The 15,524-nt window shown below is 44.0% G+C and overlaps 1 protein-coding gene across 1 annotated transcript in view; it reads right to left on the bottom strand.

The window, feature by feature from the left end:
* The window catches only part of LOC144103498 (uncharacterized), a 51,428-nt gene that overhangs the window by 13,031 nt on the left and 22,873 nt on the right, over positions 1–15,524 (bottom strand). The window contains exons 4-6 of the mRNA XM_077636198.1: positions 10,044–10,150; positions 7,987–8,025; positions 5,194–5,229 (exon numbers count right to left, since the gene is read on the bottom strand). Of these exons, the coding sequence (XP_077492324.1) occupies positions 5,194–5,229; positions 7,987–8,025; positions 10,044–10,150 (182 nt within the window). The remainder of the gene's footprint in view (positions 1–5,193; positions 5,230–7,986; positions 8,026–10,043; positions 10,151–15,524) is intronic.

The following is a 15,524-nucleotide window of genomic DNA, read 5'->3' as shown; positions in this document are numbered from 1 at the left end:
CATGACAAAGCTTGTGCTTAACGTCGTTCTTCGGAATATAAAACGGCAAGGGTGGTTAAGTAGATGTAAGCCTGCATCGATAAGGTATTCGGTTTTATCGACAAAGGGACCACCGGCATCAATTGAGCACCTTTTATATGCCAACACAGATTATCAAACAAAACACAGGTACTGCCATCACCGGAAATTTTCGAAGGTGAAGTTCCGGCGTCAACACCGAGATTTTGGGGCGGATTCCAGAGTTTATTTACAACTCCATTCTCTTAAGAAACGATGGTATTTGTAAATTTCGGTGAATAAGATTATCAAATGGCACAAATATATATATTTATTTTTCTCAACAATAAATTCTCTTTTAGTAGCCGGACAAACTGCACAATTTAAAGAGAAACTGCTGCCTCATGGCGATCTTTAAGAAGTTTGAGATTTAGCTCCCAGGATTTGCAATAGCCAGATAGCTGATTCCGTCTTCCTCCTTCTTCTGCAATGCTTTCTCAGCTTGAAACTCATTGAAGCTCAGCCTCTGGCCCATTCGCACACTCTTATCGACCACCTCAGATATCTCCGAAAGTCCCTGAGTGGCCTCCTTACCAAGCTTGTGTATTCATTTAAAGCAATCCTGGAGGATTCCACTACACCCACAGTTCCCGTCTAAATGTGCCTTTACCTACCCCTCGAGACGCACCTGAATTTCATGGCACTGGATGATCGCTTCTTCGAGAGAATCCGCGGCGATGAGCTCGACAACTAGATATCCTCCGTGTTTAAGTACGACCACAACCTTGGTTTTTTAAGAACCCCGGTCTTCTCACCACGTCCACTGCGCCACCAGCCATCCTCATAACCACCTCCCCGTTAGCGATGAGCGCTCGCCGTACAACTCAGAGAGCACTCAACCTTAACCGCTGGCGACCCTTAGAGATCCACAAAGCCCTCGATGTGCCGCGCTGCCGAGATGTACAGAGAGAGACTTTTCCGATCACCTCAAAAAGGGGCAGGTTGTTCTTGGCAAGCAGCTGCGCAAGAATGCGGTGAATTGCAGCAAGTCACTGGAGTTACCCCAAGACAAGGGTTCTGTGTACCACTGCACTAACGAGAAGTGTACATGGGGACAGACCTTCAGAAAGAGCCGATGCTCAAGAACGGCAGCATCACGGACAAATAGAATTATTCTAATCAAGTTAAAAAACAAGTGCAGCCAACCAGCACCATTTTTCGCATTGCTGGCTATAAGTTCACACCGCGGATTCAGTAGACACTCGTAGCGTGCACTTGCCGCCAAGCAAATAAAAGCAGGTGAATTGGCGTACATTGCTTTATATGCGCAAGATCACGTCGTTCCAGGTGTGCTGCCGTTTTGTATAATGTCTAACCAGAGTAATTTGAAGCGGATGTGCTGAATTCTCACTATATGTGTTTGTAACAGTTTATTGCCTTGCGCCCTAACGATCTTCTGCGGTGGCTCAGTGGTTTTGGTGCTCCCCTGCTGTCTCGATGCATGGGGCTCGATGACGGGCGCGGCGGTCCCATTTCCATGGAGGCGTACTGCTAAAGGCCCGTGTACTGAGCTATTTCTGTGCACGTAAAGGATCCCAGTGGATCGAAATTCTCCAGAGCCTTACATTACGGTGTCCCTCATAACTGAGTAAAGTTTGGATGTTACACCCTTCATATCAAACCAAGTGCATATCTCTTCGATCACTCTGTATTGATCACTACTTTGAATCTGACTGTTTTGTGTTTGACGTTTACCACTCATAATTTTAGTATTTGCGTTACTGATCCTTTTTTGTCCTCATTGCCCTGCAGACTGAACTTTATTTTGTCCCTAAGGTATGTATTTCTTTTTTGAAAGGCGAAGATTTATATTCGACTTCTTTTGGTAACATAAAGCTGTGTGTTCACAACGATTTGTTCGTCTGTTTCAGAAAAGGTGGCCTTGTTATCAGTCATTACACTATATTCTTTTTTTTACATTAGCCGATGCAGGGTTTTATACTGTCCACTGGTGGTGATAGCAGTCCAACGGCCAGGATATCAGCAAAACTGTTTTGACCGAAACTCATTATTGGGCACAATTTTGTCCACAAAGCACCAGACAATTTGGCGCCCGAGATAGCAAATAACGTGCTTTGTTGTTGCTGAAGAATTAAAACACATCTTCTCTCGGGCGTGTCCAGTTTAAATCCGGTAAACAAATTTCAAGATAACACGCGAAAAACATCTACAATAATCTTCAGCCAAGAAGAAGCAGTTGCGCCTGGCTGTGATCAACCGAAATACACCTCGTGTCACCTGACACCACAAAGTAATCATGCGGCATGCCAGCGGCTATGAGCAAAACAACATTAAAAACCTTAGCTCCAATAAGCCTTTCGCTCTCTGTAAAGTGTTTTAATTGATTTCATTACTACGTTGCTTAAGCTACTAATTATTTCTTGCGTACTGCATAAGTGCGGTTGTGATTATGATAGGATTGCCATTGTGTTTTTGTTAACACAGTGTGTTGCAACCAATTTTACTGCCTTTCCTAACATAAGCGTTACGCTCAATTCTTAAGAAATGTCCACAGCTTTAACAAAAATTAAAGGGCTTAAAAACAAGGTCGTCTATTAGAGACGAACAACTGCCTTCCTTCTGTTGAGCAGAGGCCTTCTTTCTAAGTTGTACGATGCAAATATTTAAGCACCTATCTGTACAAAACATATCTCTGAGCGCTCCTTTTACTCATAGAAGTGGGTAGAAAACTGGGAGTTTTTAAAATCTTCGATTCATAATTCGATAATAGATTTGACATCAAAGAAGAGTTTTTTTTTTTTACGTGCAGTTCTGAATTTAACAAAAGAACACATAAGGAATCTTATCCTAATGCACAGGAGTGCGCCAACGTGCAGTATGTTTGAAATAAGGAAGTAAATACCCATTAGCAACTAAAGAAGCTTGCCATGCGGCTGCCAAGAAAAGCTTTGCAGCTCACGGAAAACGTCGCATTTAAAAAAAATTTATCCACGTCCGGGGATGAGACCAAACTTGGTGCAGTCGCTACCTTACGATCTACTAGCTAGTCTAATTAGCTCAATAAGTATAATGAATGTCCTGGATAGGCGTGGTTGCGTCTTCGGTCTCTTGTGTCATAACAAATAGCTTTCCTTTGCAGCTGTTTGGCTTGACTTGTGAGGACCATAGCAAACTGTTTGACGGACGGCAAATTTACGGATATGAGAAAAATTAAAAAAGAAACAGAGCAAGATCGTCAAAATAAATAAAAGTAAGATGCTGAAGATGCGAAAGAAAACCGCTGAATTCCTTATGGTTCTAACGATAGCGGCTAGTCTTGCGAGCGCAATAGCGTCTTAAAGTAGCTGCAATAACGTATCTACAGGAAAATATCATACAATAAACAGGATATTTTAGAAGAAAGGGTATTGTACATGTTGACTAGCAACAAGCCGATTCATGTGTCCGGCTCGTAACGGAACAGCAAAGAGTGGGCCCAGAAGGATTCGCAGTTGGTTACTAAAGCTTTTAAGAATACGCTGATCATTCAACCAAATAGGTTTTAACACGGATAATAATGGAATTCTGACTCTGTCAGCTTATACGTTCTTTATTTCATATCTGTAATATTCTTTCTAAGAAACCTGCCTCACTGAAATTTGTACAAACCACCACCAATGTGTCGTACATGTTTTCGCCTTCTACGCAACTTTACTTAACTTGGGATGAAGGATAGGTTCCAATAACAAACGCCAATAAAAAAATGGGTTTGAATTTGCATGGTAAGGATACCGAAATGCAAAGGCTGCAAAATGCAAGAAAGCCTGTTTCTAACCTTTCCTTTTTGTAATGTTTGTAGAGTGTACTCTGAGAAAATTTTCTCTGTTAGGTGGAAAACGCTACTTCTCTTTCGGAAAAATGGCACCTTCGGAAAATAACGAAACATCACATGCAGACCAGAATTCTGTTATTTAAGCTTTTTTCGTGTGTTTGAGATATTGGCAGCATCTTTCATACGAAAACACAAATATTGAATAATACGACGAATTCTTTCACAGAAATTATACTAGGCAATACTTCTTTTGAATGTGAGAAGCTGTGTCTGAAAAGTACAGCTCCGCAGTTTAATGGATAATAATATCTGGAATTCGATCTATTCTAATAAGTATATTTAACAAATGACTTCGTGGACATATAAATTTTTAGCCCATCATAATAATCATCATCATCAGCCTCATTACACCCACTGCACGGCCAAGGCCTCTCTCATGTCTCTCCAATTATTCCTGTTCTTTGCTCGCTGCGCCCACCCTATGCCTGCAAACTTCCTAATCTCATCCGCCGAACTAACCATCTGCCGCTTCCTGCTACGCTTGCCTTCTCCTGGAATCCACTCCGTTACCCTTAAGGACCAGCGATTATCTTGCCTTCCAGTGCATGCCCTGCCCAAGCCCATTTCTTCCCCTTGATTTCGACTAGGATGTCATCAACACGCGTTTGTTCCCTTACCCACTCTGCCCGCTTCCGGTCTCTTAACGTTACACCTATCATTTTCCTTTCCATGGCTTGCGATCCGGATCAGCTGTCACTACCTGCCCTATGTAGACGAATTGCTTTACCACTTCCAGCACCTCATTGACAATTGTGAACTGCTGTTCTCTTCCTAGACTGTTGAACATTACTTTGGTTGTCTGTATATTAATTTTTAGACCCAGCGTACTGCTCTGTATGTCTAACTCATTGGTCATGATTTGCAGTTCATCCCCTGAGTTACTCAGCAAGACAATGTCATCAGCGAATTCCAGATTGTTTAGGTATTCTTCATTAACTCTTATCCCCACCTGTTTCCAATTCAGGCCTCGGAATGCCTCCTGTAAATAGGCGGTGAATAGCATTGGCGAGATTGTGCCTTCTTGCCTGAGGCCTTTACTTATTGGAATTTTATTGCTGTCTTTATGGAGGACTATGATAGCTGTACAGTTCCTATATATATTTTCCAGCATTTTGACATAAGGCTCATCTACACCCTGATTCCGCAATGCCTGTATGACTGCTGAGGTGTCCACTAAGTCAAATGCTTTCTCGTAAAATGAAGGCTATATATCGAAGTTGGTTATATTCTGCACATTTCTCTACCATCTATCCCAAACCGCAATGTAAAAGTGGAATATGGTTCTTCTTGCAATGGAAGCTTACCGAAAGAGCGTTTACTAGTCCAGGAACAAGGTTGCTCTGAAATCGAAGGAAAACAATTAGCGTGACAACATGATAAGGCAACCTCAATATAACACGACATACCACAAATTTTTAATTAATTTAAAACTATTCTACGAGAATGTTTGTTTTTTAAACTTCACTATACGCAGCAAATTATACACGCATTATATGCAGAAATGCAAATGCGTTATATGCAAAAGGATGCATTACTTATCCTTACACGTTTCTCGCTCTTTTCACTACTTTAAAAGCCCCACAAGGGCTGACAGAATCAATAAAAAATAAATAATAAAATATTTATTTCCAGTAAAACCTTTTTGAGAGAGCTTGTTTACTCATCTCCGATGAATTCCAGCAACTGGTCTGTATATGATGTATTCCCTCCACAATGCTTGTGTGTGTATTTTTAATGCACGCGTTTCTTCAAGTTGTTGTATAAGATCGTAGTATCTATGAACTTATCAGTAGCTAAAATAGCGAATTATAATCGGCGTAAAGCAAGCACTGATAAAGCTTCTCGTTAATGGAGCATCGTGAAAGCCATCATAATCATAATCATCGTTATGAAAACTTCTCTTCATTATTATCGCCACCTAACCATGCCAGCTGCAAGACAAAGGTATCTATTATCTATTTCCATTTTTCCGTCCCAGCGCCATCACTGGACCCTCCATATCTCCCTTAACTTATCAATATCATCCTACCGCGTGACTACACCGAGTTTCCTGTACCCTCTTTTCGGAGCCAGTTCATCACCCTGTATGAAGATCGATTACCTCTTCAATGGGTCGCGTGCGGTGCGAGACAACGTGAAATTTCAAAGTGGTAATAATATTGCGCGAAAATAAAACGGCCGGAAAATCAGGTTGCTGCCATTGCTCGGCCAGAGAAATAAGTGGTAAAATCGGGCTAAAACCGGATCTTGGCAGGAAACCGGAGTGCGCGGGAGCCTCTCTGTAAAAGGGATGCCTAAAGAGGCTCGGCGGCAGTTGCCAGGAAAAAGAACCTAAAACAATGAAAAATAATAGAAAGCTGGTTTAACGGAAGGTAATGCTATAGTATTCGCAACGAGAAATTTAATTCAGTGTCCGCATAGTGTCCACATTTCCTCAGAATGTGAATGCCACATCACGATAGCTCTAGCGACGAGGGAGAGTGAATAGCGATCAGTTGTTAGGCCGAACCGTTCGCAAAAAATAATAACCGGTAGTGCAGCTTTCCGCGAAAGGGCATTTTAACCACTGCAGGGGTGATGAAAACAGCGAATACTATCTGGGAGCATTTAGAAACTCTGAATGTGGTATATGTCGCGGTTATGCCGCTAAACAGTTAATAGCGATACGGGTGTGCTCTAGTGAATGCTTTGTTAAGTCACGAATAATATGTGTGTTCTTCCTTGACAGTGACTCGCATTCTGCCCATTCATTGTTGTGGACTTTCATGGTGCCATTTCCGACGCCATCTAGTAATGAGAAATGAGGGCTATGCACCTGGCGTTGTTCTCCAACGAGGCCGCCTCGTGAGCTGTCTCTGTGAAAGTTTTGGACAACATTTAAGCGCAGTGATTTTATCGACATGACGATGGTGAAAGACGCCTATGCTAAAGACGGACAGAAAACGCTGAGGTGAACTCATGCAAATCTCTTGCACGTTTCTGAACCTTGTCCGTCCTGAATCTTGGTTGAACAAAGTAGGTAGTGATGTCAACAACGTCACATCTTCGCATATGTTGAACGGTCCGTTCAGCGCAAGCACGTTGGTTGTAGTTCGCTGTGCCCTCATGGTGAGCTTTGCTTTCGCTTCAAAGGAATCGACTCGGAACCGGATCAATGATTCGGCAGTCGAAGCTCTAAGCGCACTTTTTTATTTTTGGCATTCTGGCTGCTTTGGATAATTTAACTTATAATGAAAGCATCGTTCAAAGCAAAAGGTGTAAATTCCAAGCGCATTCCTGCCAAAAAAAAAAAAACGCAACATACAACTTGATGTTCTCACGACATATTTTCCTGCAGTGTTTTGGAACAAGACAAAAGCAATTGTTGTTCTAACAGCAGGACTTCCTGCAGTACTGCGCTGTCCGCTGCCCAACCAACTGAGCCACTTCCGACACTACAGCGGACATCTCAATACTACACAAGTATCAGTGGTAAGGAAAAGAAGATAAAGAAATTGGCGTATTTTGGAACCTGCTCCGTTGAAATTTCCGGCCGAGGTGTATATTTCTTGTGTTTTAAAAATTAGTATAGTGATGTAGCTAAAGCGAGTAGACGTGCTAAATGATGTGTAGCCGGGTTGGCTTATGGTGCTGCTTCGCTGTGTCGTGGGCATGTCTGGAGACGATATTACATTCAGGTTAAGCTCTGATCGAGGTTAAGCTGATCTGACCTGTTCGCACCGCAGATAGAAGATGACGATGTTCAACTCAGAGTGCGAGAGGGCGTTGCAGCTTAACATGAGGCGTGACCGGCTGCAGCGATACCTTTGTGCTCTCGTGCAGCGGTCTGCGAAGCTTATTCCTGCCGCAACGGGTTCGTCTCCTGGTCGTGAATATTTGTATCATTTATTTTTATTTTTTGTCGATTCCTATATCTTTGCTCGGTGTTTGTGAGTGTATGAGTGCTTTCACACTAAAATATATCTTAAAAGAATGTATATGCAATTTGAGCACTTAACAACCGTTGCAGTAGTCAGTTACACGTGCGTTTCTGGAATTGTTTCGTTGCAAACATGTATTCAAATGCAAAGGATTCCTTGAAGTTAGGATATACATACCACTGTCGTCGTGCACAGGTTACCGAGGTTCGTGGTGCACTGTGAACACATAAAAAATAAAAGAAAATAATTGAGTACATAGATACAAAGAAAATACATGACTTTCAAGACTGATTGTGCGCTATTATTTCCAGGTCCTTGTCCGTAACATTGAGAGAGAGAGAGAGAGAGAATAAACTTTATTTTTCACCGATATAGGAGGCACCCCTACCTTTCCAACACAGGTACGCGCCCCCATAACACTGGAGTAAACAACACGACAACTCTTTGTTTTGTCTGAGACATAATGTGTTTCCTGGCATGAGCATCACTTTAAGCAAGAGATGACATGCCAGCGTTTAGCCCAACGTGCGGTGGCGTTATTAGGTAGTAGCTCTTTCGCTCTTTTTTGCACTGAGAAAGCTTCTTTCTAAAAGAGAGTAGAAAAGAAACAATGGCTCGCCCATATTTTTTTGTAAGCTATGTTAAGGGCACAAAGCGGGCTAAATTCGAAAAAAAATTCATTTTAGTTTCTTGGCAACCTAGAATGCCGAAACACACCAAAACAATACATTAGTGAGTGACTCGCATGCTTTTCAACTTTTACTAGGACCAGAACAGCCAGGTTTTCAAAATTGTGGGGCGAGAAGACACACACATAATTTATCTGGAGCCTGCCCTCGCGCACATTCATGCTATACAAAATGGTGTTAGGGGAAAACTTGCTCAGCTGACCTCATTGTTTAACTTCCGCGAGGCAGTGAAAGTCGTACGAGGTACGTGTTCTTGAAATCTGACACATTTATTCTGTAATCACCTTACCTCTCATTAGGCACACAGTTTCTTCATTTCTTTGTGGCAATTTACGAAGTTTTGTTTTGCTTTTGGCTACAGACTTAAAAGGAAACATGCGTAAGGCTCTCTCCGCTACGTATTTTCACATGTTAGCCAAACCGGCACCGACCCGGGCAATGAGTTGTATTGGAAACATGCTTTCACTTGGTCTCTGTGATAGAGCCTCATGGCGAAAAAACCTAAGGATGAGATTACACCGCAAATCATTTCTTTTCCATTAAAATCTATTGTCCAGGAGCTAGCCCCGACAGAGTTTCTGAGATCAAGTCTTCACTGGCAATACTTCATTAATGATGAGCCACTTCCCATTTTCTCTTGAAGCGTGCACAAAAAGATGCTCTTCCTTTGAGCGTAAATTTCTCAGTTGCTATTGAAGACGGACCGGTCACGTTTAGTACCAGCATCACTATCTGAATTAAAGTCCTGTAATATCCCCAGTAATATCTCACGACACATTGGACGACGCCAGGGTGCTGCGAGGGCTGCGAAGGATACTGGCAAGCAAATATGCGCAATTATTACACTGGTATTGCAACAAGTCTACTATTGCTTTTTTTTTACTTTTCACCTTCCATTAGGAAGGCAAACAGAAAAGACTAGATCGCTGCCTTGTATTCCTCGGTTCCTCTGCAGAGAGATATCATTTATTCGCCCCAAATGGTACACATATCTACTATGTGTGTTGTTTACGGTAAATGTTTTTGTTTAGCAAAGGAAGAATAAAGCCTTGAAGCTAATAAAGCTAATACTTTCTTTCGGGACTATAATTATGTACTAGTCAAGAGAAGATGGAGCGAAAAACGAAACACCACACCTTCGAAGAAGCTTTGCGCGGCAGTTACTGAGAACATTTGTCGTAAATACGCCTTGCAATGCCTGACAAGTGTTGGGCCTACTCTGTGCCTTCTCAATATTACAAATATCTTCTACCTTCACGTGCGATTCACACGAATTAAAAAGGCTATGTCTTCTCGAAAAGAAGCTATCCGCTTCTGCGGTGACGCTGGGGGCGTTCAAATTAATCTGGTGGAGCTGCCTATAACCTTTTGAGCTCTTCCGCTCTTTTTGTGCAGGCTTTCATCAGTACACAGAACGAACAGTTGTTCAAAACGTGATATAAAGGCACCGTAGTATGTATCGTCTGTGTGTTTCAAGATATCGGCGTGTTGAAGTCGATGTTAAATGAGCGTTCTTGTTTCTATAGATACAAGCTTTTTCCTTACCTCTCCAGCTAATGTATTCGGCACGGAGACGACGATTGTTCCATTGCAGCCACTTAACTTCACCGATCCAGGCAGTAAATTAACGGCAGTCTGAAAAAAACGGGCCACTGTGCGGTGCAGCGCAACAGTGAAAGGAGAGTTTCAGCACAGCGTCGGCAGGCGTACTAAAGACCACTGCTTTTGGTAAAAAAAAAAGAAAAGGTTTAACGATCCGCACTACGCAGGAGAGGAGGCAGCTCGATCCAGAGCCATTGGGAATGTCTAGCTGCCGAACGTGTTTTTTTATTTCTCTTACGTAGGCGAAGTTCACTTCATTCTAAGCATTCTGCGCCCTCGAAGGCAGTTTGTCCTACCGCAAACAATGTTCCCCCATGTTTCGTTCTGAGTTCGCTGGCAAATAAAGACGCGTAAAGTTCTTACAACCGTCTCGCCATGCCTGGGTAGCAAGCAATGAATGATATCTTTACTCGCTTTTTCTAATGGTGGAGACTTATGTTATTGAAGTCAAGCTACAGTCGATTTTGTGATCCTTTCGCTTCTGGGTGACGCGACACCCACGATCATGTTGACATGGAAAAAACCGGGTGGTATCCGACGGGTTGTTTTTGCTATAGCGCTTACATAATTGTCATTGCGGTTGGAAAAAATGCGCTGCTAAGATCGGAACGTGCTTTTCGTCCATGGAAGGTAATAGATCGCTGTTAACACTTTTCTTGCGGCGTAGACTAAAACATGGCGAAAAAACGAAATTGTGTGCTCCAGACATTTCGTGCACCTCACCCGTTGAATGCAGTGGAACAAAAAAAAAATTAATTTTCTTAAACATTCAATTATTAACTAAACAATACAAAACCATTGCGCACAATTGATTCCTGTTGCCAACGGCTGTCCGTTTATGGCGAGTTATTTGTAACTAATAAAATAAAGTTCTCTTAAACTTCAGTGTGACACGTATGCAAAAACGCATTGTACATAACGTTAGACATATGTTGAACAGCATCCGACGGATTTCTGCGGCAGACATCCTCCACTCTATTTTGACCTTTCAGTTCCCTATATTTCAAACTTGTAACGTATGAAATTCAGGAACTGAAGACAATGAAGCAGTTCTAAACCAGAACGCCGTCCCTTCGCCTCTTTAGTTTCTTTCAAATTTATGAGACTATAATGAAGCCACTGCTCCTTTTTTGATGATCGTAATGGAAGTGGACGCTGTTGGACCTCAGTCCGGTAGGTCAGCCGCTGCCGCCCACAGGAAGCGTCTTGCCCTCCCGAGTGACGCAAGCAGCCAGGCACAATGGTGTGCTCTGCCACCAGTGATGGCTCTTTGGCTGACGACGGCTTCATCAGAGTCCTAAGCAAGAAGGCCAAACAAAGACTGCACAAAGGTGACGACTCGTCGACGTCGAGTACGTCAACGATCATCATAGAGAGAGGATCATCGGGGCATACTGTCCTGTTTGTGCCAGAGACTCCCACCGATATTCTCAACCACATCAACAGGGAAGCCATGGCTGTGTTCCTAGAGGCTCGCGACTCCTGGAAGTATTAAAGATGTCAGGGGGAATCGTTTTAGGAATATCGCCACCATTCATGTCATGGACCGGAACGCGCTTGACAGTTTGGGCAACATCAAAACGCTCGACAGCATCAGCGTTCGTTCCCATGTCCTTCTGGGCAGCGGCATTACGGCAGGCGTCATTTACGACGCCGACGTGGCCATGCGCGACTCTGATCTGCCCATTTTAATCCAACGAGCTACCGATGGTGTAGCCATACTGCCAGCTCAGCGCCTTTGGAGGACAAAGTGCCTGAACATGACCTTCCAAGGGGACTGCATTACAATGTACTTGAAGGTTGGGCACCTTCGGCATGCAGTTAGGCCTTTCGTCCCGAAGCATCTCCAGTGCAGGAAATGCGTGAAAAAAGGACACGTGAGTAGTGTGTGCATTTTCGCCATCATGTGCCCACGTTGTACTCAGCCACACAGCGGCGATGGTTGCCGGGCAACAGTCATTAAGTGTGCCAATTGCCGCGGCCCTCATGACGCTGCCTCAAAATATTGTACTTGCATGAAAAGGGAACGGGCGATGCTCAAACAAAGGACAAGAGATGATTCCACACACAGAGAAGCCGCCGTATAAGTGCGATGACGTCGTCACCCTCGTCATTAGCCTTCTAAGCGTGTAGCGAGCATTGGAAAGGATTGGTCCATAATTTCCGCAACTTGTCCTCTCCCTCCGAATATTGCATTAAGGTACGGGAGCCATATGACTCGGGAGGCAGGGACGGTTGTCGCAGATGGGCCTCGGTCATTCCTGCCTGAGCTACACACACCCGTAGTGACCAAGCAGGTATTGCGCACCCGAAGTCCTGAGCCCATTGCTAATCAAGCACAAGTAACAACTTAGGTCCAAGACCGGGAGCGGCAAATGAGTTGGCCATAGCTCCTGAAGCACTGCACACCCTCATTGATAGAGCAGTCACTACGCACGCAATGTGGTGAGCCTACAGCTCGTCGGGTAGTAGGACAGGAACCGGCCCAAGTCGAAGACGAGCAAGTTATTGACATGCTGAAGACAATCGTGAACACCATGCGCGTGCTGCTTCCCAGCTTGCACACATCAGCGGCACAGAATCCACTGCAGGTGCTTGATTTGTTCAATCCGATCCTTGAAGCTCTGCAGTAGCTGGCACAGTGCCACCTCCAGCCTCGTCGTTCTTAGATGAAGTCGGGATGTCTTACTTTGTCCACGACGACAAGCAGCCTTTCCACACATTGGAACGTCTACGCTGCCTGTCTGCCTTGTATTAGTGATGGAGGACTGTCGATCTATTCCATTCTGGTCGCAGCGCTCGGCAGCCCTCAAGGTGTACAGGCTACAGCTCCGGTAGCCTGCGACTTTGAGTGCGCTTGTCGACGTTTGTTGTGTAGATGCGGGCCACATTGCTCTAATTCTTATTCTTTTACGCCCCTCTTATCACTCTCCCCCAGTGCAGGGTTGCCAACCAGAACATTCTTCTGCTTAACCTCCTTGCCTTTCCTCTGCCGCTTTTCTCTCTTTATGAACTTCAGTTTTTTATTTGCCTTCAAAATAGATCTTCGAAATTTTTGTTGTTGCATACTGTACGCTGAATGTGGCAAATACATCGCAAACAATCTAATTCTCATCGGCATGTTTAAAGCCTCTGAACGTTTACTGGAAACCGGTGTATCTTGGATTTTGTTAAAACCCAGTGTCTGTGGTGGAGCATTTTCGCAGGAAAGATACGATGAAACAAAGGAAACAGAAGAAAAGTAATAGCGAGAAATTGGCGATTTCGCGAATGAAAAGTAAAGAACTACATCGCGTGTGTCTTTCACTGCGATAAAGTTATACGCAAATGTTCCATTTTTGAAACGTTTGTCTTTTTCAGCAGTATATATAGACGATACTCCTATCTTAGACTCGCGCAATATGCCAGCTGGCGTAAAAACCTTCCTATTATGTCTAATAAAAATAAGGGAAGAAATCTTTGAATATTAATGAAGAGCGTGTTTCTCGGCAGCTTCCCAAGCGCATACTATTTTAAAGTCACAGATAAATGCTGAGAATATTACCAATTTCGATATATAGCCATCAAAGATTAAGAGAAAGCATTTGACTCAATCGAAGCCTAAGTGGTCATGCAGGTATTAAAAAATCGCGGTGTAGAAGAGCGCTCCTTAAAATACTACAAGATAGCAAAAACGGCTGCTTAGCAGCCCCAGTCCTGTACAGCCGCCATGGTTGCGGACTATATACCAAGAGATGGCAAGCGTAGCACGGGGCGGCAGAAAGTTAGGTGGTCGGATGAGACAAAGAATTGAACTTGACAAAGAAGTCTTTTGGAATATAGTGACCGCAGTTCGCACATACTGGATTAACTGGAGGGTGGCATGTGGGAGAGGCTTCTGTCTTACAGTAGACACACTCAGGCTGATGATGATGATGATAGCGTGAATCGAACCGGCTGTTTGCCTCTGGGTTCTCCCTTTCCGGCTACATTCGAAGTTTTACAGAGGTTTTGAAGCGTTTGGGGTGTATCATGATCAGGCATTCCACTCGATCACGGCAAAGATTATATACAAAATGGTTGTAGGGAAATGAAAGCCGATATAAGTCTGGAACTTAACCATGCCGTGAGTAAAGCGAGGAAGTTGTAAGTGAAATAATGAAGATAGAAAGAGTTGCCGTGGTGGCGGCCTATGGAAGATTTTCGACCACTTTGGTATCTTCTCTATGCACTGAAATCGCACCGCACAAGTACCTGTTTACGAATATTGCTAGAAACGAGAAACGGGGTTTATGCAGGGTGAGGATGCTGTCACGCCCCCTCCCCTCCCCCCCCCCCCCCCCCCATTGCCCCCGCCCTTACCGCAAAAGCCGCCCGAAGACGAAGAGAGCAGCAAGAGGCTTGTGGAAAAGACGGTTACGTGATCACAGAACAGAGCGAACAGTGGGTCGTCGCGGCACGCGTTTATCAAAGCTATACTGTAAAAAGCATTCCTTCAGATATGCGTTCCAGTCCTACCGCGGCTTCTGAAGCTCTTAATGCGATAAAGCGCACACGGTGAAAGAAAACATCACTCAGGCACAGTGGTTTTCTCTATAGTTTTCGAATACATTACGGCAGCTATAGCGCTCTCTTTTGATCGCAACAAGAAGAAATGACCGCAGCAGAGACCATGAAAGCTGTTGCAATAGACATTGGCACTCTATATATGGGAGTGTAAATGCCCCGAAATGGAGCATGCAAAAAACATGCTTAGTCGCTGTAAGGCTGACAACATTGTTTTTCCCGGTTGTTTCAGTAGGATTATGAATGTGAATTATCAGTAGGAATTTTTCCCTTTAACACAATGCCTGAAATCGCGGATTTTCAATGTTTAACTAGCTTAGGAACGCGGCTGTGGAGAGAGGCAAACGCTTTGCGGCATGGCGCAAAAATGCCTGCAGCACCCTCTCAAGCAGCAGAACAGGCGCGCAACATCTCGCCTCCTGCTCGAGCAGGCGGAGAAAGTATTTGTGCGACGTTCTTGCAGCCACTAATGCGTGCCTGCATTTCTTTTGGACGCTGCTATAAATTGTGAGGGGCTTTTTAAAGTGAGTAGCCGCCTGGCGGTGGCGACAGACACGATACTTATTCAATATGAAGCGTTGTTTTAGCAAAACTGCATCCTTTATTTTTCTTTTTTCAGGAGAGTGACGTCTACGGCACATAAGGCTGTCAAACCAGGGTGCGAAATCACACTAGTTTCAGCCAGGTGCTGTTGAACTAGGGCACAGAAATGTACTGCGCGCATGCACATCTCGAAATATTTCCGTTCGTTGTGGAACTGAACGGCTGCGACGACGTTCGTTCGGACACTTGTGATGCCATACACAGGCACTGTCGCATCTAAAACAATCCGCCATTCGCGGACGCATTGTTTGATGTGAGCCGCATGCTATTGCAGTG

Source organism: Amblyomma americanum, chromosome 9 (genome assembly GCF_052857255.1).
Source record: "Amblyomma americanum isolate KBUSLIRL-KWMA chromosome 9, ASM5285725v1, whole genome shotgun sequence".
NCBI classification, from domain to species: Eukaryota; Metazoa; Arthropoda; class Arachnida; order Ixodida; family Ixodidae; genus Amblyomma; species Amblyomma americanum.
This window is presented reverse-complemented; position numbering and strand designations above follow the sequence as displayed.